Source organism: Entelurus aequoreus, linkage group LG07 (assembly GCF_033978785.1).
Source record: "Entelurus aequoreus isolate RoL-2023_Sb linkage group LG07, RoL_Eaeq_v1.1, whole genome shotgun sequence".
Classification (NCBI taxonomy): domain Eukaryota; kingdom Metazoa; phylum Chordata; class Actinopteri; order Syngnathiformes; family Syngnathidae; genus Entelurus; species Entelurus aequoreus.
This window is the reverse complement of record NC_084737.1, coordinates 37,940,072-37,962,571: the sequence shown is the minus strand read 5'-3', so window position 1 is coordinate 37,962,571 and position 22,500 is coordinate 37,940,072. Positions and strand designations below refer to the sequence as shown.

Here is a 22,500-nt window from a genome sequence, read left to right as displayed (position 1 = left end):
TTGGAACGGCTCTTTCAAAGGAACGACTCATAAAGTCCCTTTAAAGACCCATGAATCCCATCTGGAGTATGTTGAGAGTATAATCCTTATTAATGTTCCTTCCTATAGTTTCAGTTTAGATCAGTTTCAGTTTATTTCGAACATGCATACGATACAATGTAATGCATCACATATTTCCAGTTGTTTCATTACAGCATGTCCAAAAAGGAGTAGGAAGAAGCTGATCTTATTTAATCCTACCCTTTTTCATACCATAGCAATTTTATCCTATTTCTTTGTTCTCTGTAACATAACAGGGAACAAATAAATAATAACCAAATAATATACCATAGTAAGCAAACAAATATTAAGAACATAAATAATCTTTGTCTCAATATAAAAAAAATTAAAAAAAGGGTTCAAGATGTTCATCATAATTTTTGTTCTGTGTATTTTTTGAACACTTGTAGTTAGAACAGTCTCTTAAACTGAATCATATTGGTGCTTTGTTTGATTTCTTTGGTTAATCCGTTCCATAATATAATTCCACATTCTGATATACTAAAGCTTTTAAGTGTTGTACGAGAATACAAATGTTTTAAATAAAAATTTTCCTCTAAGGTTATATTTCTCCTCTGTTGAGAAGAATTGTTGTACATTCTTGGGTAGCAAGTTATAGTTTGCTTTATACATAATGTGTTTGTTAACATAGTTTGTTAAGCATGTTTGAAATCAACTGTATAATTACCATTATAATTACCAGTCCCTTATTTTGATGACTCGACAAAAGACATCTGGGAGACAAAGTGGCCTCATAATCGATGAACTTGGCGAAAGAGAAAGAGACGAGGCAGAATTTGGCCTGGTGTTTGTAGCAGAAGCGTCTCTGTGACAAAGATCAGACACATTTCACAAGTCAACAGCCTTATGTCACTAGCCGCTCTCGTACAGCGGGACAAACGAGGTCAAAGGTTTTGGCCAAAAAGCCATGCGGAGACTAGACACGAGCAGCTTCACACGGCCTGGTTACACTCCTGCTACTCTGTGTTTGCTCAACATGATCAATCTTCTGGGTGAAATCAAAGAGTTTTCGGAATATCTCTCAGCCAATAAATGAGCTGACCTGGAGTTGTAGCTGTGCTGTGATTGGACAGTGATCAAGCTCTCCTGATCCATTATGCAGCGTGCAGCAGCCAATCATGCATGTTGACACACACACACATCCTTTATCTGATGCCACATGGAAGTTGTCACCTGCTGTGTTTATTTGCCTCACATCGTTGCCCTTTTACCTAAAACCCAGCAGCAGGACACTCATGAATATCAATTATCCAGCAGCGGCGGTGGGAGTTGACCTTTCTCCACTTGCTTATAAACTGCACCATCTGCTCTGGTTTCTTTGCCTGTTGATGCCTAACAGGTCCAAACATTAGCAACAAAAGGAGCGCAGGACGGCTTAGCTTCACCGTAAGTACACCTGCTCGCATTGATCGCCCAATAATCACACAGAATAAATATTACCTTGACTCTCTGAAGGCACACCATGATGTTGATGGAGGAGCTCATCCCATTTGCCAAGGCCATGCTGAACCAGAGGAAAAATGGACGGCGACTCCTGAAGATCTACATGCAGGGTTCCACCCTGGTCGTCCTTGGAGCGGTGGGAATAGTCCTTGAGAAGGCCTTCCTGCCACTCATGGAGCACATAGCCGGAGAAGACAGAGCGCTGGAAGTGCTGATGAAGGCAAAGAAACAGGCGTCCAAGTGCCACATCTCTGTCAATGCTAAGTCCAAACATCTGGCAGTGGTTCAGCCAAGGAACTCAGCCATCCGCCTGCATGCCTCCTAAGATATGGTCTACTCCATTCTACTGCTAGTCAAATAAATCACTCATGTGTTTGCTTTTTTTGTTTTTGTTATGTCTTTGATGACATAGGTCATAGCTCCGTTGTTAATGTTCAGTATTTCTGGATAAAAACATTCCAAATCTGGTATTTATGGTCTCTAGAAGTTCTTTGTAGATGTAATTGTATTTGCAGCCACAAGGGACAACAGCGAGCACGGTGTCTAGAAAGCTTCCCTATTGGCAGAAGTGACGTCACAAACAAGGCAGGCTAAGTGTTTACTAACGATAGCTAAATGTCACAGCCTTTTTAACGAATACAAACAAAACGACCGTGGAGTGGTTGTTAAGGCGTGTGATGGCGGATCCTGCGGTGGCATCGGTAGGTTCACTGGCTGCCTGCGGGGTGAGAAATGCTTTTACTATCACAGCGAAAGCTAGCTGTAGTTAGCATTAGCCTGTGTCGGTTCTGCTTGCTGAAACATTATTGTCATGATGTGTTCCATGTCCTCAACTATTGCATCATTCAAAGTTATTTGTTTAGTAAGTGTCCAGATGCAATATTCGAACGGCATATTCATTTTTGCCTCATAGCGCGCCATCACAATGATCAAATATGCAGTAAGTTAGATGAGTAGAAGCCATGATCATTCACCACATTTTATTTTATTTTAATGCATTGTAGATGTATTCTTGTTTTTTTAGTACAATTTATCAAATGTTTATATTCTTGCCCGTTGTCACTCACACTCTTTCACATGCATTTTCACCACGCATGCAATTTAGTCTTGAAAAAGTAATTGTCCTTTTTTTTCTAACAAAGAATAATTCTCATGCGTTTTAAACGGTAACCTTGTGTTTGTTTCAAAGGATCGCATGATTCATTTACCGGGTCAAAAATGTAATCAATGACTTAAGAATCAAGCAAATTGCTTTTATTAATGTGAGTCCACATACTCTGTTGACTAGAACAGTGGTTCTCAAACTTTATTCACCAAGCACCACCTCAGAAAACGCTTGGCTCTCCAAGCACCACCATAATGACCAACGTTAAAAATACAGTAGCATAGTAGGCCTGAGTATTCATTAAAAACAAGGTAGAGGCTCTATTTAACATGTATCTTTAGTATATTTGGTCATTGTAACATCGGGTCGCGGGGGCTGCAGCCTAAGCAGGGAAGCCCAGACTTCCCTCTCCCCAGGCCAGCCGGGAGACATAGTCTTCCCAACGTGTCCTGGGTCTTCCCCGTGGCCTCCTACCGGTCGGACGTGCCCTTAACACCTCCCAAGGGAGGCGTTCGGGTGGCATCCTGACCAGATGTCAGAACCACCTCATCTGGCTCCTCTCCATGTGGAGGAGCAGCGGCTTTACTTTGAGCTCCTCCCGGATGACAAAACTTCTCACCCTATCTTTAAAGGAGGGACCCGCCACCCGGTGGAGGAAACTACTCACCCTATCTTTAAAGGAGAGACCCGCCACCCGGCGGAGGAAACTAATTTCGTCCGCTTGTACCCGTGATTTTTTCCTTTCGGTCATAACCCAAAGCTCATGACCATAGGTGAGGATGGGAACGTAGATCGTCCGGTAAATTGAAAGCTTTGCCTTCCGGCTCAGCTCCTTCTTCACCACAACGAATTGATACGGCGTCCGCATTACTGATTTACAGTGTTCTTTGGCATACCACTAGATCAGTGGTTCTTAACCTTGTTGGAGGTATGGAACCCCACCAGTTTCATATGTGCATTCACCGAACCCTTCTTTAGTGAAAAATAAAATGTTTTTTTTCAAATTCAAGACAAAGTTATATGTTTTTGGTAACACCTTAGTATGGGAACATATTCTAAGTAACACAGACTTAATTTAGAGTTATTTGGTTAGGGTTAGAGGGTTAGGGTTATAATAAGGCCATGCCGAATAAGGCATTAATAAGTACTTAATAATGACTATTTAAGAGCCAATATGTTACTAATTTGCATGTTAATAAGCAACTAATTAATGGTGAATATGTTCCCCATACTAAAGTGTTACCATGTTTTTTTACTGGTGCACAAAATGAACCGTGCATGAACATCACCTTGTTCAAAGAACAAAACCAACACAGTGCATAAACTCACAACAATTACACACCTGCAAATCAGTGTGACTTCTGCTGTTGCCGTATCCGTAATACGCCGATAGGGAGAAGTTTTTATTTACACGATGAGTCGGGTGTGTCTTGACCTCCGCCGAACCCCTGAGCCTGACTCAACGAACCCCTAGGGTTCGATCGAACCCAGGTTAAGAACCACTGCACTAGATGGAGCCCACGTACCGTACAACAGTTTGAGAATCACTGGACTACAACAGAGGACGATCCACTTTTGACAGATTTTTATAATGTGGGGACCTGTTATTTTGACATCCATCACATATTTTAATAAATATTTACTATACTGGAAAATACCATGCAATCAATATATTATATATTTCCTTACTAAATATGCATTTTACGTTTTCCCAGCGTGCGAGTGGCAGCAAAGCAGCCACCAGCCCAGTGGAAAACTACCAGCTGGCCAGACGGCGCACCTTGCAAGTGGTCGTGAGCGCCCTCCTGACAGAGTCTGGCTTCGACTGTGCTGAGAAGGCAGCGGTGGAAACGCTCACAGAAATGATGCAGAGTTGTACGTACGAATCCTGCGGTGGTGTTTCTTGCATGTATATGTGCGTGGCATCTGTGACTGTTATGCGTTGTTGATATTCTGTGTTAAAGCAAAATAAGGATTAAAAAAGGTATTTCATTTTAGGGCTGCACGATTAATTGACGTCGAGGTTTTAATTAGTGCAATTACGTCATCGTCAGCGTTTGAGTGACAGTCATGTTCGCCAATCAGAATTATTGAGCCTTGCGTTTCTTCGTCTCTCGCTTTGAACAGGGAGAAAGACGTCTCACTCTGTGCACCGTCTATTAATAACAAAACATTTGATTTATAAGCGCCTTTCAAGAAACCCAAGGACACTTTACATTATACAGTACAACAGTAGAAGGAACTGAATGCAGTGAGCCCACTTTTCAGTCATAGACAATCTTTGTCTCGATGAGAGGATAGCAGGGCGCCAGATTTACACACACACAGGAGGTACGGGCAGACAGCCTCCCTGCTCGTGACTCTGATTAGGATTACAAAGCCAAATGTCAGCTTCAAATCGGATAGGCAATATGAGCCCATCAACACAGACGAATGAGCGAGAATGCCGTGATCATCTCGTGATGGCAATAAACAAAAAGATAATGTCTGATTTGGTTTTTACAACCGGGACATACCGGTACAGTAAATGTGGTTATGATGTTCATTAAGTTACATTTTTGCTAACCGAAATGAGTCCCATTTTCTTTTGTTTATTTATTTAGGATAATGTTGTTTACCTACCTATTTACAATTACAGTACAATGGTTAACAATTATACATTGCATTATTAATAATTATGTATTATGATTACATTACATTATAAATACTGCATAGTTTTGATTTTTTTCTTTGGTTTAAAAGCACGATGTAGACAAAAAACTCTTGAGTCTTTCTGCATAAAGCCAATTATTTTTGAAAGTAGATAATTGCATATTGTTCTAATGTGTTGACAGTCTAAAAGTAACAGGTCTTCCTTCACTTTTTACTTTTGCAGTTTTATGCATTTTTAGTAGGGATGTCCGATAATGGCTTTTTGCCGATATCCGATATTCCGATATTGTCCAACTCTTTAATTACCGATACCGATATCAACCGATACCGATATCAACCGGTATATGCAGGCGTGGAATTAACACATTATTATGCCTAATTTGGACAACCAGGTATGGTGAAGATAAGGTACTTTTTAAAAAAATTTGTAAAATAAGATAAATAAATTAAAAACATTTTTTGAATAAAAAAGAAAGTACAACAATATAAAAACAGTTACATAGAAACTAGTAATGAATGAAAATTAGTAAAATTAACTGTTAAAGGTTAGTACTATTAGTGGACCAGCAGCATGCACAATCATGTGTGCTTACGGACTGTATCCAGGTATAAAAGAAAGGGCATCTCTATCCTCCTTCAAAACCGCAATAAAAGTTCACCTCCAGGCAGCTACAACCCTAAACTAACACCCTCCCCGGATTGCTAATAATCAAATGTAAACAATCAAATGCAGATACTTTTTCTTTTTCTTATGCCTTCTGATCTCTCTCTCTCTCTCTCTCTCTCTCTCTCTCTCTCTCTCTCTCTCTCTCTCTCTCTCTCTCTCTCTCTCTCTCTCTCTCTCTCTATGTCCACTACTTGATGTCCATATCCTCCCCCCACCCCTCCACACCCCTGATTGTAAATAATGTAAATAATTCAATGTGATTATCTTGTGTGATGACTGTATTATGATGATAGTATATATGATAGTATATATCTGTATCATGAATCAATTTAAGTGGACCCCGACTTAAACAAGTTGAAAAACTTATTCGGGTGTTACCATTTAGTGGTCAATTGTACGGAATATGTACTTCACTGTGCAACCTACTAATAAAAGTCACAATCAATCAATCAATCAATCAAATCCCTTGCAGACTGTATTGATATATATTGATATATAATGTAGGAACCAGAATATTAATAACAGAAAGAAACAACCCTTTTGTGTGAATGAGTGTAAATGGGGGAGGGAGGTTTTTTGGGTTGGTGCACTAATTGTAAGTGTATCTTGTGTTTTTTATGTTGATTTAATAAAAAAAAATAAAAAAAACAAAAAAAACGATACCGATAATAAAAAAAACGATACCGATAATTTCCGATATTACATTTTAATGCATATATCGGCCTGCCGATATTATCGGACATCTCTAATTTTTATGTATAAAATATAAAAATTGCAAATTGAACCACAATTTTGGAGAGCAAAATCACTATTGGGGCGGCATGGCGTAGTGGGTAGAGCGCCCGTGTCAGAAACCTGAGGGTTGCAGGTTCGCTCCCCGCCTCTTACCATGCCGTTGTGTCCTTGGGCAGGACACTTCACCCTTGCCCCCGGTGCCGCTCACACCGGTGAATGAATGTTGAATGAATGATAGGTGGTGGTCGGAGGGGCCGTAGGCGCAAATTGGCAGCCACGCTTCCGTCAGTCTACCCCAGGGCAGCTGTGGCTACGAAAGTAGCTTACCACCACTAGGTGTGAATGAATGATGGGTTTTTAACATGTAAAGTGACTTTGGGTACTTAGAAAAGCGCTATATAAATCCCAGTTATTATTATTATTATTAGGGCAAACCTGTCATTTGCAGGATCTTGTATGTTTGCTTATCACTTCTATCTGGTTTTCAGATATAACAGAAATTGGTCGCTGTGCTAAATCGTATTGTGAACACACGGCCAGAAGCGTCCCGACCCTTTCGGATACTGTGGTGACACTTATCGAAATGGGTGAGTCAAGGAGGACATATTGATTATGCACATCTGACGGTTAAAGTTACACCTGTTTGATTTTCTGCAGGATTCAATATTGACACACTGCCTGTGTATGCTAAGCGCTCCCAGAGGATGGTCATAACTGCCCGTAAGAAGCATGGGCATAATACTTTCTGTAATGACTTGGGCATGATCCATTGAAATGTGTTATTACTTTGGATGAATTTCAGCTCCGATTACAAACCCACCTTTGACCCCCAAAGCACTGTCGGCTGGACAAAAGCACATACATCCACCTCACATCCCAAGCCACTTCCCAGAATTCCCAGATCCTCACACCTACATCAAAACACCTGTGAGTCAGGAGTGTGACTCCAAGCAAATTTTTTCTTTCCTCTTACGCTACATTTAGATGGTATAATCGTGTATTCTCTGCAGACGTTTCGGGAGCCAGTCTCAGACTACCAAGTGGTGCGAGAGAAAGCCGCCACTCAAAGGAGGGACGTGGAGCGAGCTCTCACACGCTTCATGGCCAAGACCAGCAAAACTCAGAGCCTCTTTAAGGACGACATTACCGCATTTCCATGTGAGTGATGTGTACCCGATCTTACTCTTATTTGTCACGCATGTGATGAAACATCTTCGCCTGTATCACCAGTGATTGCTGCGCAGCCGAGCACCATTCCATACCTCAACGCACTCCTGCCATCTGAACTGGAACTGCAGACTCTGGAAGAAACGGACTCGTCTGAGCAGGACGACCAGACAGACAGCGAGAATGCAACTGGAAACATCATCAATGTAAGTACAACTTATTTGATTGACTGTTGAACATGTCTTCAAGTGTCCTGAAGCTTTAACATTGTTTGAATTTTCTATGATCTCCCAGCATTCCTGGGATTAGTTTCAAATGGACCTCTGGTGATTTTAACTCACATTTCAAACATTTCCTTGTGGCGTAGATATGTATTGGATACACTTTGGTATAAATGTTGCTCCAGTCACAATTACAAGCCGTTTTTTGAGTCTGTCTGCAAGAAGTTTGTTTGTCTGTGGCGGTGTTTCCAGATTGCATATGAAGCCACGCCCCATCCTCTCCAAAATGATCATGATTTGTCTTTTGAAAATGTGCACAGTTTAAATATAAATCTTGAAGTCGCCACCACTATTTTCTTTTTCAAGACACTGTCGTAAATAAACTTAAAAAACCTAGAGATTCACCCGGTCACAACATTCGGTACACCTTCTCATTTGCCGATCCATACAAAGGGTATCTGCAGGATCTTAAAATTCAACGATTTGAATTTAAAGGCCTACTGAAACCCACTACTACCGACCACGCAGTCTGATAGTTTATATATCAATGATGAAATCTTAACATTATAACACATGCCAATACGGCCGGGTTAACTTATAAAGTGACATTTTAAATTTGCCGCTAAACTTCCGGTTCGAAACGCCTCTGAGGATGACGTATGCGCGTGACGTAGACCGGCGAACACGGGTATGCCTTCCACATTGAAGCCAATACGAAAAAGCTCTGTTTTCATTTCATAATTCCACAGTATTCTGGACATCTGTGTTCGTGAATCTGTTTCAATCATGTTCATTGCATTATGGAGAAGGAAGCTGAGCAAGCAAAGAAGAAAGTTGTCGGTGCGAAATGGACGTATTTTTCGAACGTAGTCAGCCACAACAGTACACAGCCGGCGCTTCTTTGTTTACATTCCCGAAAGATGCAGTCAAGATGGAAGAACTCGGATAACAGAGACTCTAACCAGGAGGACTTTTGACTTCGATACACAGACGCCTGTAGAGAACTGGGACAACACAGACTCTTACCAGGATTACTTTGATTTGGATGACAAAGACGCAGACGTGCTACTGTGAGTATGCAGCTTTGGCTTCTAAACATTTGATCGCTTGACCGTATGTGCGCAACTTTTTTTTGCGTATGTACGTAACTTTTTTTAAATATATAAGCTTTATGAACCTTGGGTTAGGTGAACGGTCTTTTGGGCTGAGTGATTGTGTGTGTTGATCAGGTGTTTGAATTGTATTGGCGTGTTCTATGGAGCTAGGAGCTAGCATAGGAGCTAGGAGCTAGCATAACAAACACGCAGGTGTTTTTATGCAGGATTAATTTGTGGCATATTAAATATAAGCCTGGTTGTGTTGTGGCTAATAGAGTATATATATGTCTTGTGTTTATTTACTGTTGTAGTCATTCCCAGCTGAATATCAGGTACCGTGAGTATGCAGCCTTGGCTGCTAAACATTTGAGAGCTTGACCGTATGTGCGCGTCACGTACGTAACTTTTTAAAAATATATAAGCTTTATGAACCTTGGGTTAGGTGAACGGTCTTTTGGGCTGAGTGATTGTGTGTGTTGATCAGGTGTTTGAATTGTATTGGCGTGTTCTATGGAGCTAGGAGCTAGCAGAGGAGCTAGGAGCCAGCATAACAAACACGCAAGTGTTTTTATGCAGGATTAATTTGTGGCATATTAAATATAAGCCTGGTTGTGTTGTGGCTAATAGAGTATATATATGTCTTGTGTTTATTTACTGTTGTAGTCATTCCCAGCTGAATATCAGGTCACCCCCGGCTCTCACAGCATCTTCCCTATCTGAATAGCTTCAACTCCCCACTAGTCCTTCACTTGCACTTTACTCATCCACAAATATTTAATCCTCGCTCAAATTAATGGGGAAATTGTCGCTTTCTCGGTCCGAATCTCTCTCACTTCATGCGGCCATCATTGTAAACAATAGGGAACTTTGCGTATATGTTCAACTGACTACGTCACGCTACTTCCGGTAGGGGCAAGCCTTTTTTTTATCAGATACCAAAAGTTGCAATCTTTATCGTCGTTGTTCTATACTAAATCCTTTCAGCAAAAATATGGCAATATCGCGAAATGATCAAGTATGACACATAGAATAGATCTGCTATCCCCGTTTAAATAAAAAAAATTCATTTCAGTAGGCCTTTAAGGCCTTAAAATTTGTAAAATTTGCCTGAAATCTCATAAAATTTCTCAAATGCAATTTTGAAAGGTCTTACAAATCTATTTACGTTACTTTTATTTAAAACATGCACAAACTTTAATCTTGGTTTTAAATGTTTAGATTTTTAATGTTATTACAACACGGAACTAACCTGTGCTGCTCGGTCAGAATTAATTGAGCACCACCAGCTAGGGTGCTGTGCGTGCGCAGCGGTGTGTTGTCACAGTTTAGCATAGCAGCGGAGAAAACTGAACAAAAGCCCAGAGAAAAGCTGAATTACCTGCATAAGATGGGTCAGTGCAAATTCAACGATTTGTGGCTCCAGAACGATCAATTTAATGCTTGATCGAAGCCGGTGGATGGAAACATATAAAATGTTTAGGACCCGGATATGGAGCCATCCAGAAGGAAAAGCGTTTGTAGACAAAGAAAAGTCAATAGGATGGTCATGTAAACATAAAAGATGTGGGATAAGTCCGTGTCAAAACGTCAAACACTTGCACAACTATACAAGAATCAACTTAACTCCCCCAAAGGAGTGTTATGTGGATATCCAGCTTCTCATGCCTAATCTTTTCGCCAAGTTTATACAGCAACTGACATTAAAAGCTATAAAGGTTGTCTGCTTGGTGTTTACATTCAGTTTATGGCTAGGTGAGGAAAGAAAGGAAGATTTGCAAATGTCATCTTGTCATGCTTAAATAAAAACTAGTCCTTGTTTATTAGCAATGTTTTCAAAAAAGTAACAAAAAACAGGTATCAATAGATAAACATGTATTCATACATACCAGATACAAAATGAGCTGAGCAAATTTGAATGTTATCCACATTATTCACATCCGACTTATGTTTGAGGCCTGCAAGCCATAATCACCTTCTTTCTTTTTAGACAATTTCTGTCTGCACTGTTTTTCACAACTTAGTGCAGATACAGTGGTATTATTGTAGATGTTTTTATCTGTTTGCTCAATTCTGACAGCCACAAAAACACTGCAAAAGTTAACCATTTAGCTTTAGCAGAGATGCTATCAGACCATTTAACAGACGGGACAAGTGGTAGAAATGGATGGATATTGTTGTGCTTTCCTCTACCATTGCTGACATACTGGTTGTTACATGAAAACACATGATGTGAAGCACACTGCACCTTTTGCAAGAAAACAGTTGTATGGCAAATCTGAAAAATGGCTATGTTTGCTAATATGTGTTTCAATTAGTTTACAACAGAGAGTCTTCTGGTGTAGTTAGTTTAGCCATTTTGTTTTCCAAAATGAAAGAGCAGTAAATTAATTAATATACTTACAAGTCATACTGGCCCTCTGATTTTCCTTTTGTCTTTGTACTTTTTTGTCCGTATGCATATGAAATGGACTTAAATTATAGTCATTGTGGTCTTTAAAAAGTCTTAATGTCTTAAATTTGACTTTTTTTCCCCAAACCTGCAGAGACCCTGCATACAGCGCTGCATTAAAAAAAGTCACATTTATAAGCAAATAATGTCACTGCATGTTGCACATCAGTGTTATGCACATGCCATAATTAGATACATACTTTATCCTACCCTTTCTTTGTGTTGTATTTTTAGCGCATAAACAATAAACATGTTCACCTTGCTGTGATGTCTCAATGTAGCCAGACTGCAAAACCCTGCCAACAGAAGCATCCAAAACTGTGTGCAAGTTCACACCAAAATGGAATGAACCTTATGATTTGACACTTTGGTATTGTTTAACGTGAGTATCAAACAGTGTAATGTACAACATTTATAAGTTAAAAAAAAAAAAAAAAATTCAGAGCTCCCCTTTAATCAATAGGCATTTTTTAAAACAGGAAATACTCCCTCTACAATAATGGAAAGATTTAGTTATTTCTCCCCTAAGCTGCATGACTGTGGAGGCATGCACGACCACATTTGTGCTGTTTGGGTTTTGAATTGGTCATAGATGAACAGAAACCAGGAAAGCCTCAGATGTTTAAAAATGTAATTTCTAGGGTAGGGATTTATTTGAGTGCAGCAACAGCTGACAGTCAATGCCAGCGATTTTGTGTGCATGCAATTGGTTAAGGTTTCAGGACATGGCAACACCCTACTGTTCTTATGTCAGCTCCTAAATTACATTGCTGAATGCTCACAGGAAAAAAAGATTAATCTACGGTTCAAAGAATGTTAAGTCATAATTTTGCCACAGTAATTATCAAAAGGACACAGCAACCGTCATTTTTACAGTTCTACAAAGTATTAACCGAAATGTCTTAATCTACGGTTCAAAGAATGTTAAGTCATAATTTTGCCACAGTAATTATCAAAAGGACACAGCAACCGTCATTTTTACAGTTCTACACAGTATTAACCGAAATGTCAAACTTTTTATGTAACTGACACATGACTGTGTCACCATTTAGCTTTTACTTCTTTCCTTCCCTAGGATGACCTGGGTGTAGACAAAGAGAACGCCATGCTTCCTCAAAGCAGCATAATTCCCTCCTCAAAAAGCAACGAGGACAACATGATTGACAACCCATACTTGCGGCCGGTTAAGAAGCCTAAAGTGAGGAGGAAGAAATGAACCAGGATTTAAACACATTTACAGACTTTTTGTCCACAATGGGTCTTCCCACCTGCCCTTCGGCACAGCAGGCCGTGACTTCATCACACTGCTGGTCCGCTGAGCAACCTGCATTCTTCTACTGAAGAGAACTTTGGTTTGATTTCAAATGTTTTCCTTGTATAGGCACTCACTTGCTTAAAACCTTAATTTTGTAATAATTTACTGTGTTTACACAAAGTGTTACATCGGCTATTTTGTGAATAAAGAAACTGTTTTGTTTATTCCGGTTGCCTGCTTTGGGCCTGACATCAATACTTTTTTTTTTTACCAAACGTATAAATCTTGGGAGGTGGATGATCACACACTATTTCTGGACGAAATTCATTTACATTCAAAAACTGTGAAATGTCATGGTTGTCCTAGTAATTGGGTCATTTGTTAAACGATTCTGACTTATAAAATCATTTTTTTAAATTAAAGCAATACAATTTTTCTCCCCCCTTGACCCATGTTAGACAATGTGTAAACATGGCTACCAGGCTTAATTGTAAGGGATTGAACTAGGGCTGTATCTATTTAGATAGTCGACTAGTCATCAATTACAACGAGTAGTTGACTAATTAGATTAAGTGTACACATTCAGTGGCTCTAATTTAGCTTGAAATATTTTTAGGCATGTGCTTATGGACAACAAAGAGGATTAATTAATTCATAAATATTTATACTGTAACTATGCAGCTCATTCGGCTGTTACAAAAATAAAAATAATTATTTACCTTGTTTATTTAAAAGCAAAGAAAGGCAAAGTGCTCAACCCACCCCCCAAAGTATAAACATGTTTTCACCCGCTATGTCCTCCAGAAAAACATGAGTGATGACGTTACGCCTATTTGACAAATGAATTTGTCGGTGACAAATTTTATTGTTGATATTTGTCAACAAGTCGTTGCACCCTTAAACATTTCTATAATTCAAACATGAACATAACTTTACACATTTTATTTGTAAATACAGCAGTTGGCAAAAGCACATCTTTAAGTTCAACGCACAATTATTGCATATTTAAAAAGATACCTGAACCAAACTTGAAAGGCCTGTCAGGCGGCATTGGCTTTTTTGTTAATAAATAAAAAGGTAAGAAATCAATAGTTTCAAGATAAAGTTGGCATTTCACACTTCATACGCAAGCACTTCACGACAAATATTTTAAAACGACAAGTAAAATTAAGTTGGAAAAGAATAAAAGCTCTATGGTCTGAAACGCATCTTCCACACATGCACAAAATCAGATAGATATTAAAGGGTGACTTAACCCTTTTTGGCACTTTGGGAATGAAAAACCGTGTCTTAAAGCACAGCAGTCACTTGTAGGTTCAGACGGCACGGCTCAAATATTTAAGGCACCAACACAACCCTGCCCCAAATTGGATTAGCATTAATGCATTTGTGCACGCCTCTCACTCTGACTGAGGCACAGAAATCAATGGGCCTTTAGGGTCGTCAAACCTGTCCATGGTGTTGAGCTGCATGATCATGTGCAGACCGTACACAAAGATCAACAGCATGATGAATGATGTCAGCAGCCCCATCCAAATTCCTGCTGTGAAGAAGCCTGCACAGTCGCTGGCGTAGGAGAAATCGGTTTCATTGGCCAACCCAAAGCCTTGAATCTGTACAGTAGAGGGAAATCAGTGAAAACAAGCAAGTAATACAAAATGAAATGACAGGAGTGGTGTAGAGTGCCTGGAAGTCGATGAAATTGAGTCTCCAGTCCGATGCGTTTTGGTTGGTGATGTTGGGCACGAGCAGGGCGTCACGGAAGCTGCTGACAGACTGGCAGTGGAAGGAATACTCTGCGGGCGCGTAGATGCCACGTCTCCCGATGAAAGATGCTGTGGTGCCGTTGGACTGCAGCTGTACCGAGTCCAGGGTGAACCAATCCCTCGCAGAAACTGGATAGAACCGCTTACTCATGGCAAAGCTGGAGATCAACATAAGGATAGTTTAGTATCTAGTATGACAACAAATAGCCACTGTTATTCATAGGGAGTTTGTAGAATGGGTAAATAAATGAAACTGTCAATATAGTCTGCACTTACTGATCACAGACAGATTATTTTTTCCTTACCTTAGTTTAACCCCTGATGCGTAGCTGAGCACAAGTCTGAAAAGAAAAAGCAGACGTTTGAGTGACACCAATGTGCTGCAGTGTAGCCGCAATGACACAATATCTCTCACAGCGAGTTGGAGCCGTTACAGAGAGATTCTTCCAATGAGGGCGTCTGAGCAGCAAGGTCGATCCATTGTGGGGTCACTGAGAAGCTGATGTTCAGGTTCTGAGCCCAGAGCATGATGCAAGGGCCACCCGACACATTGAACATAATGGGGGGTTTGACTTCGGGGTCTACGGCTTGGAGCAATGATCGACCGGCATGCTGGTTCATCACGGCGGGCTGAGAAATCACCTGCAAATATAAAATGATGGCTGTCGTGATACCCTTGTATTGCGTGATATTTTTTTATTTATTTGCTTTTAATCATAGCTCACTCGTGATGGCTGGGCTCCTGTGTACATCGCAGTGTAAGACATATTGTTGGCTTCCATCGCAGTCACAAATTTGCCAATAATGTGATCTGTTGACCAAAAAGATGAGACTCTACATAGGCAGGCCATCTTACAAAACATACAGAACTGAATACTGATCATCCATTATTTATAAAGTAATATGTAAGCAACATGGAAGTATTAAACCTTTTCAGTTATTTTATACAACTAGATCGTTAATAGACTTCTTGCTCTGTGGAAGAGGAAAGCTCTGACATATTTAAAGTGGTAATCTACACACACACAAATTTAAGTTTTGCCTTCATCAACCTTGAACATTTTCTAGTGGCAAGCCTTTAAAATGTTCTTTTGAGACCATGGTACAAATGTGCTGAAATAAATAACATGCTTCACAGTATCAACGTACCATTGGAACGTAGCACTTCGAGGCAAGACTTCTGCAAGCTGTTGAACAAAATAAAAAAGTTGACATTCACGTTGTTACAAATGTGCTTTTTTAAAGTGATGTCTCACACTGTGCAATAAGGCAGATTGATGATTAGCAAGTTGCTGACAGACGCGTCAATTCTCAGATGTGACAGAGTGTCGGCGTCTACGAGCACAGGTGAGGCGCCGACCTTCTCCTCCAGCAGAGATGCGACGGAAGTGGAATGTGACCACTCTAAGGCTGGTAGGGTCACTGATGAAGAAGAGGACTGCAGTGCAGCCTGGACAAACGGCAGCCGTAAGAACCAGACTACAGGGCCAACAAACTAATATGTGCTAAAATGTACCTCCAGGTTTTGAAAGACACTATCCTGCTTGTTTCCAAAGACTCCAGCAAACACCGTGAAGTCCTCTATGCTCAGCTGAACATACAAACGAGATGAAGTAGTCACGTATCAACAGTTGAGTACTTTGAAACATCACATTATTATGATACAAGTATCACGCAAAGCCATTTTTCTTCATCAATTGAGTTTTTTGTGGGTGGTAACATTTCATACAACTATATTTCCCTCACATTTCTTTGTCATAGTTTACTGCAACAGTGCAAAAAAAAAAAAGTCATACCAACGGTATTTTTCATATGTATCAGTTGTCCACGACTAAATGGGAGCAGTTCTAAAAGAATACTACCTCAAAGAAGAATGAAGTAATGATGGACGCAAATTGCAAGATAATGATAAAAACCAGGGCTGTCAAACAAGTAAAATAGTTAATTGTGATTAATCACATTTTGCTCATAGGTAACTCATAATTAATCATGGATAATCTAACAAATATATATATTTTATCATCTTGATGAAATGTACCTTATTAAAATCTACTGGCAACATGGGACTGGCCAATACGTTAGATTTTTGTAAATGTTTGTTACACATTTCTATTTTTTAACAGCTCAACACAAAACAGTTTCCACCTGGGGTCTAATCAAGTGCTCTCTTTCTCCCAATGTAAAATATATATTTTTATTAAGTTTTCCTCACTAATTCTGCTGCTAACTTGTTTCTTCTCTCTTTCTCCATATATGCACGTATATACACACATGCACATATATATATACACATGCACGTATATACATACATACACACATGCAAGTATATACTTATATACACACATGCAAGTATATACACACATGCAAGTATATACACACACAAGCATGTACAGTACACTCATATATATATATATTTTAGGGGTGTGGGAAAAAATCGATTCGAATTCAAATCACCATTCTCACGTTGTACAATTCAGTATCGATTCTCATTTTTCAAAAATCGTTTTTAATTTAAATTTTTTTATTAATCAATCCAACAAAACAATACACAGCAATACCATAACAATGCAATCCAATTCCAAAACCGACCCAACAACACTCAGAACAGCAATAAACAGAGCAATTGAGAGGACACAAACGCGACACAGAACAATCCAAAAGTAGTGAAACAAAAATGAATATTATCAACAACAGTATCAATATTAGTTAAAATTTCAACATAGCAGTGATTAAAAATCCCTCATTGACATTATCATTAGACATTTATAAAAACAAATAAAAAAATAAAAAATAAAAATTAACAATAGTGTCACAGTGGCTTACACTTTTGCATTGCATCTCATAAGCTTGACAACACACTGTGTCCAATATTTTCACAAAGATAAAATAAGTCATATTTTTGGTTCATTTAATAGTTAAAACAAATTTACATTATTGCAATCAGTTGATAAAACATTGTCCTTTACAATTATAAAAGCGTTTTACAAAAATCTACTACTCTGCTTGCATGTCAGCAGACTGGGGTGGATCCTGCTGAAATCCTATGTATTGAATGAATAGAGAATCGTTTTTGAATCGGAAAAATATCGTTTTTTAATCGAGAATCGTGTTGAATCGAAAAAAATCGATTTTTAATCGAATCGTGACCCCAAGAATCGATATTGAATCGAATCGTGGGACACCCAAAGATTTACAGCCCTAATTATATATATATATATATATATATATATATATATATATATATATATATATATATATATATATATATATAATATATATATATATATATATATATATATATATATATACATACACACAGTTTTTCTCCCCCTTTCAAACCACACATACAAATATACCATGTATATGGCTGATTTTGTGCAACAACAAATACCATAAGGCCATACAACACGCAGGTTAATCGCACGATTAAAAAAAACAAAAAACGCTGTTAAAGGAAACTTCTGCTAACTTATCACGTTAACTTTGACAGGCCTTGTAAAAACCCAATCCATTGACTATCATGCCCCCCCTTCCAAAGACGAAGTTGGAAGTTTTACAGAGGAAGTGCCAAATAGGAAGAAGGGCTCCAGTTCAGCCTCATACCACTGTGAGAACAATGTAACACTATGTCACATGACACTGATGTGCCATGTCACATGGTTCCCTGCTACTCACTCTACGGACTAGTTTCCTTATGGGCAAGCTCTGATAATATTAATATGCATCTTGAATTCACCCTGTCCTGCAGGAACAGCAGCACAGTTTGGGGACCAGAGCCAAAGGCAGATGTGAGGTAGGCCGCCAGCTGCTCGTTGGACGTGATGTGGCCGGCTGGAGACAAGGCTTGAGCTGGCAAACTAAATGGGAAACGGAAGAGTGAATGTCAAATATATATATGAAGGGAAGCTGTCAATGTTATACAGTTCAACAGACAACACATATTCAAATAACAATGCCATTGCCATATAATATTAGTTAATATTAATCAATAAGATTTGATATGGTTACTGGACTTCCTCCATTATTCCAGAGCGAAATACTGTACAATAATTACTTTACAGGTATGTAAGCCATTTACATTTTGGAAAATGTTCTAAAAATGAGGCAACATGATCAGTGTGGTGTGGTGATGAATGACAACATTGGATGTAGGCTTTCTCATTGCATCAGTGGATTATTTTAATTTGATGTAAAAACGAAGTGAAGGTCAGAGTTGTATCAGCCGAAATAGAACAATAAAAATACAGTAAGTTGTTATGTACCGATTAAGAGTAGTTTGCCACCTAGATGTTTATTCAATGACTTTAGATTCGATACACTTTCTAATGAATACATTTACAATTAAACAAAAGTTACTCCTTCAGTCTAAAAGTATACATTATGTACAAATAGAACGTTGGCATAAAATATAAAGCTTTACTTGGCCGACTCGCTTCTGAAATAACTATGCATTTTGAATTGTGACTTTAAAACTTCCTATATTAAAATACGTGTTAGCTACAGGTGTTAGCATCAGCATGACACATAGAGTGACGACTGTTGAAATGAAGTCTTAAAAACAACATAAGGGACCAAGAATAAGGCACATTACCCCTTGTTGGACCATATTAGAAGTGGCACTTGAGCGTCTGAGTTCCCTGTTCCGAAAAAGGCGAAGAAAAGAGGAGTACAAAACAATAGCCGCGAAGCAGCAGCGGCAGCCATTTTAGCAAACTTATTCCGCAGAGTTGTGAGCACGTGACTCACACCAGCTGACCGTCACGTGTCACGAAAAAGCACTTCCGCCTTCTTTCATTCAATACGCCCTTTTTGCTTCTCTTTTACTCTACGAGCTACTTTTCTCGCATTTATTTCCTTTTTTTGGTTGCTGCAGAGAGAAACTCTTGAATTTAATGTATTTACCACTAACAGGTATTTTGTATGGGAACACATACAGAGGTGACAGTGGGTCATAATGACAAAGTACTACGCTTGTATGTTGTCAATGAATGGCAGGTACACCTGGCAACTGTCCATGGTACTGGCGACAATAGTTGGCTGCATTAAAACGCTAAATACAGCGTGGGGGTGACATGTAATCGTAGAATTGGAATATAAACATCAATATGAATAAACAAGTATGTTTGTTGATATTTGGTCTGCGTGTCTCAGTCTGAGAGGGCACAGCACACAGCTGTTGTGGCGGAGGGATACTGCGCCTCCATCCAAGTAACACTGCGCCTACAACTGGAAATGAAGAAAAGGAAAAGAAATACAGGGCAAATAAAAATGCATTTTGCTGTTTTGAAACTTTCCGACAAGCTTGGAACACTGACCGTGTGTGCTCAGTCGTTCGTAAAGGTCATGTTACAGACTAGTGCAATTTCCTGCTGCGTGTGCCTTCGAGTCCATTGTGTGACAACATTGGAAGAGAGGCGGAGGATACGCACTATTTACTGACGCGCAGCCACATTGTCCCAGACCCTTCCACCACCAGGGCCATCTTTGGTTGTCCTCGCCGGTGACACACAGTGTGGACACTTTATACCACCGCTCCTATCCATCTAATGATTAATAAAACCCATTTGACCGTCTAACAAGCCGTCCAAAGGTACCGGACTGAGAGAGAAGGGACGCTCACTGGCCATTCTTTCATTGCTGGACACTTTACGCCATTTCACAGAGGAAAAAAAAAGAGGGCGAGACGTGAGAGTTGGCAATACAACATGGATGAGGAATATGATGTGATCGTTTTGGGCACCGGACTCACGGTAAGACATCAATATTCATTTTGCGTCTTTATAACCGCTGCTGGAGTCTTTTTAGGCATGGAGAACATTTGCATCCCAATATGTTCATGCCAAATGGCAACATTTTATTCTGCATTGGATGGCTTAAATGCATGAATTGAAGCGTGTGTGTGTCATAATCAGGAGTCAATGCTGCCTTGGGGGATGTGGTTTACTACTGGATCCATGTAGCGGGGTGGGTGTTGGGTTCCAGCCTGTAGCATCTTTTAGGCGTCACCCCGCTGAGTGCTGCTCCTGCGTGCTGACAGGCCTCCATCCGGAGGTCGGTGTAGGCCGTAGCGCGACACTACAGCACGCATGGCCAAGCCTTTCACTTGCTGTTCCACGTCACGTCACGACAGTAATGTGCCTTAGGCAGATTTTGCCGAATTCTGATTATTTAAAAGAGACACAATTTAAGATGCGGCATACTCTTTCTGTGAATGCTCATCGGGATATACGCTCATTTTGGTTTCTATTTTTTTAAATATATTTTTCTTGCAAAAAAGTGCAGGTTAAGTGAACGGTTTTGTTCGCGCATGCGTACACAGACAAGTCGCTCCACTGCATCCCTCTGGTAAATCGGCATCATTTCCGCCCTTTTGTAGGTGTGTCCATCTGTCTAGTCGGTTGAAGAAACACATTTTGATATGTATTTGGGGGTTGCAATGGTACAATATCTCACATGCATTAAAAAATGTCACAAATCAAATGATGAGGGCGAACCTACGTTTTTTAAAATGTCATGACTGATACTTTTTATGTTTTTTCCCCCCAGGAATGTATCCTATCTGGGATCATGTCTGTGAACGGCAAGAAGGTTCTGCACATGGACAGGAACCCCTACTATGGAGGCGAGAGCTCTTCCATCACCCCCCTGGAGGAGGTAACCGACTCCCGGGACCTATGAAAGCAATCAATACGCTTTGTGGGCCACAGTATCATTCAGTTTCCTTTTGCTCGGGGTGCACCATCTGTTCATGGCCATAAATATATCTTTGTCTCTCAGCTTTATAAGCGCTTCAGTCTTTCAGATAGCCCACCTGAGTCAATGGGTCGAGGACGGGACTGGAATGTGGACCTCATCCCTAAGTTTCTCATGGCCAACGGTAAGTTCTGCTTTGTGCAGTGTAACATACTTCCTCATTTTGACAGGGCCGTGTATATTTACTTTACTGCAACTGAAAGTACCAGGTGTCTATAAGGGGCAGGACATTTATTTTTACAAATCTTGCAATATTATTGAATACACAAAAATAATAAACAAAATAATGTGTAATATATATATATATATATATATAATATATATATATATATATATATATATATATATATATATATATTTATATATATATATATATATATATATATATATATATATATATATATATATATATATATATATATATATATATACATATATACATATATATAGATAAAATAATGTGTAATATATATAGATAAAATAATGTGTAATATATATATATGTATATACAAGTGTACATATATATATATATATATATATATATATATATATATATATATATATATATATATATATATATATATATATATATATATATATATATATATATATATATATATATATATATATATATATATATATATATATATATATATATATTAGGGGGGCAGCACGGTGGCAGAGGGGTTAGTGCGTCTGCCTCACAATACGAAGGTCCTGAGTAGTCGTGAGTTCAATCCCGGCCTCTGGATCTTTCTGTGTGGAGTTTGCATGTCCTCCCCGTGACTGTGTGATTTCCCTCCGGGTACTCCGGCTTCCTCCCACCTCCAAAGACATGCACCTGGGGATAGGTTGATTGGCAACACTAAATTGGCCCTAGTGTGTGAATGTGAGTGTGAATGTTGTCTGTCTATCTGTGTTGGCCCTGCGATGAGGTGGCGACTTGTCCAGGGTGTACACTGCCTTCCGCCTGATTGTAGCTGAGATTGGCTCCAGCACCCCCCGCGACCCCGAAGGGAATAAGCGGTTGAAAATGGATGGATGGATATATATATTAGGGGTGTGGGGAAAAATTGATTCGAATTCGAATCACGATTCTCACGTTGTGCGATTCAGAATTGATTCTCATT

General features: G+C 39.4%; 3 protein-coding genes across 4 annotated transcripts in view; 2 read left to right on the top strand and 1 right to left on the bottom strand.

The window, feature by feature from the left end:
- Positions 1–2,032: 2,032 nt before the first annotated feature.
- taf8 (TAF8 RNA polymerase II, TATA box binding protein (TBP)-associated factor) lies at positions 2,033–13,075 on the top strand. 2 transcript variants are annotated; one of them, XM_062053499.1, is made up of 8 exons: positions 2,033–2,204; positions 4,324–4,483; positions 7,151–7,249; positions 7,320–7,382; positions 7,465–7,589; positions 7,673–7,820; positions 7,893–8,035; positions 12,672–13,075. In XM_062053499.1, exons 1-8 carry the CDS (start codon positions 2,181–2,183, stop codon positions 12,810–12,812), a joined length of 903 nt encoding a protein of 300 aa, XP_061909483.1. In that variant the 5' UTR covers positions 2,033–2,180; the 3' UTR covers positions 12,813–13,075. The 2 variants fall into 2 exon arrangements, with proteins under 2 accessions (XP_061909483.1, XP_061909482.1); XM_062053498.1 differs by having other exon boundaries at positions 2,033–2,228.
- Positions 13,076–13,683: 608 nt separating this feature from the next.
- atp6ap1b (ATPase H+ transporting accessory protein 1b) lies at positions 13,684–19,382 on the bottom strand. Its single transcript, XM_062053497.1, has 10 exons — positions 19,209–19,382; positions 18,354–18,474; positions 16,134–16,208; positions 15,874–16,067; positions 15,767–15,804; positions 15,343–15,428; positions 15,033–15,259; positions 14,923–14,958; positions 14,538–14,775; positions 13,684–14,464 (listed from the first exon to the last, which is right to left on the bottom strand). Exons 1-10 carry the CDS (start codon positions 19,319–19,321, stop codon positions 14,252–14,254), a joined length of 1,341 nt encoding a protein of 446 aa, XP_061909481.1. The 5' UTR covers positions 19,322–19,382; the 3' UTR covers positions 13,684–14,251.
- A 684-nt stretch (positions 19,383–20,066) lies between these two features.
- The window catches only part of gdi1 (GDP dissociation inhibitor 1), an 11,046-nt gene continuing 8,612 nt past the window's right edge, over positions 20,067–22,500 (top strand). The window contains exons 1-3 of the mRNA XM_062053496.1: positions 20,067–20,367; positions 21,164–21,271; positions 21,395–21,494. Of these exons, the coding sequence (XP_061909480.1) occupies positions 20,323–20,367; positions 21,164–21,271; positions 21,395–21,494 (253 nt within the window). The 5' untranslated portion in view covers positions 20,067–20,322. The remainder of the gene's footprint in view (positions 20,368–21,163; positions 21,272–21,394; positions 21,495–22,500) is intronic.

Bases quoted from the DNA above. Each gene is read 5' to 3' on its own strand.
- taf8 (XM_062053498.1), top strand. From the start codon at position 2,181: ATGGCGGATCCTGCGGTGGCATCGGTAGGTTCACTGGCTGCCTGCGGG. The intron at 2,229-4,323 runs GTGAGAAATGCT...ACGTTTTCCCAG, and splicing joins GTTCACTGGCTGCCTGCGGG to CGTGCGAGTGGCAGCAAAGC. The intron at 7,821-7,892 runs GTGAGTGATGTG...CTGTATCACCAG, and splicing joins CGACATTACCGCATTTCCAT to TGATTGCTGCGCAGCCGAGC.
- atp6ap1b (XM_062053497.1), bottom strand. From the start codon at position 19,321: ATGGCTGCCGCTGCTGCTTCGCGGCTATTGTTTTGTACTCCTCTTTTC. The intron at 16,068-16,133 runs GTACATTTTAGC...CCGTTTGTCCAG, and splicing joins GTGTCTTTCAAAACCTGGAG to GCTGCACTGCAGTCCTCTTC. The intron at 15,805-15,873 runs GTGAGACATCAC...TTTGTTCAACAG, and splicing joins AATCTGCCTTATTGCACAGT to CTTGCAGAAGTCTTGCCTCG.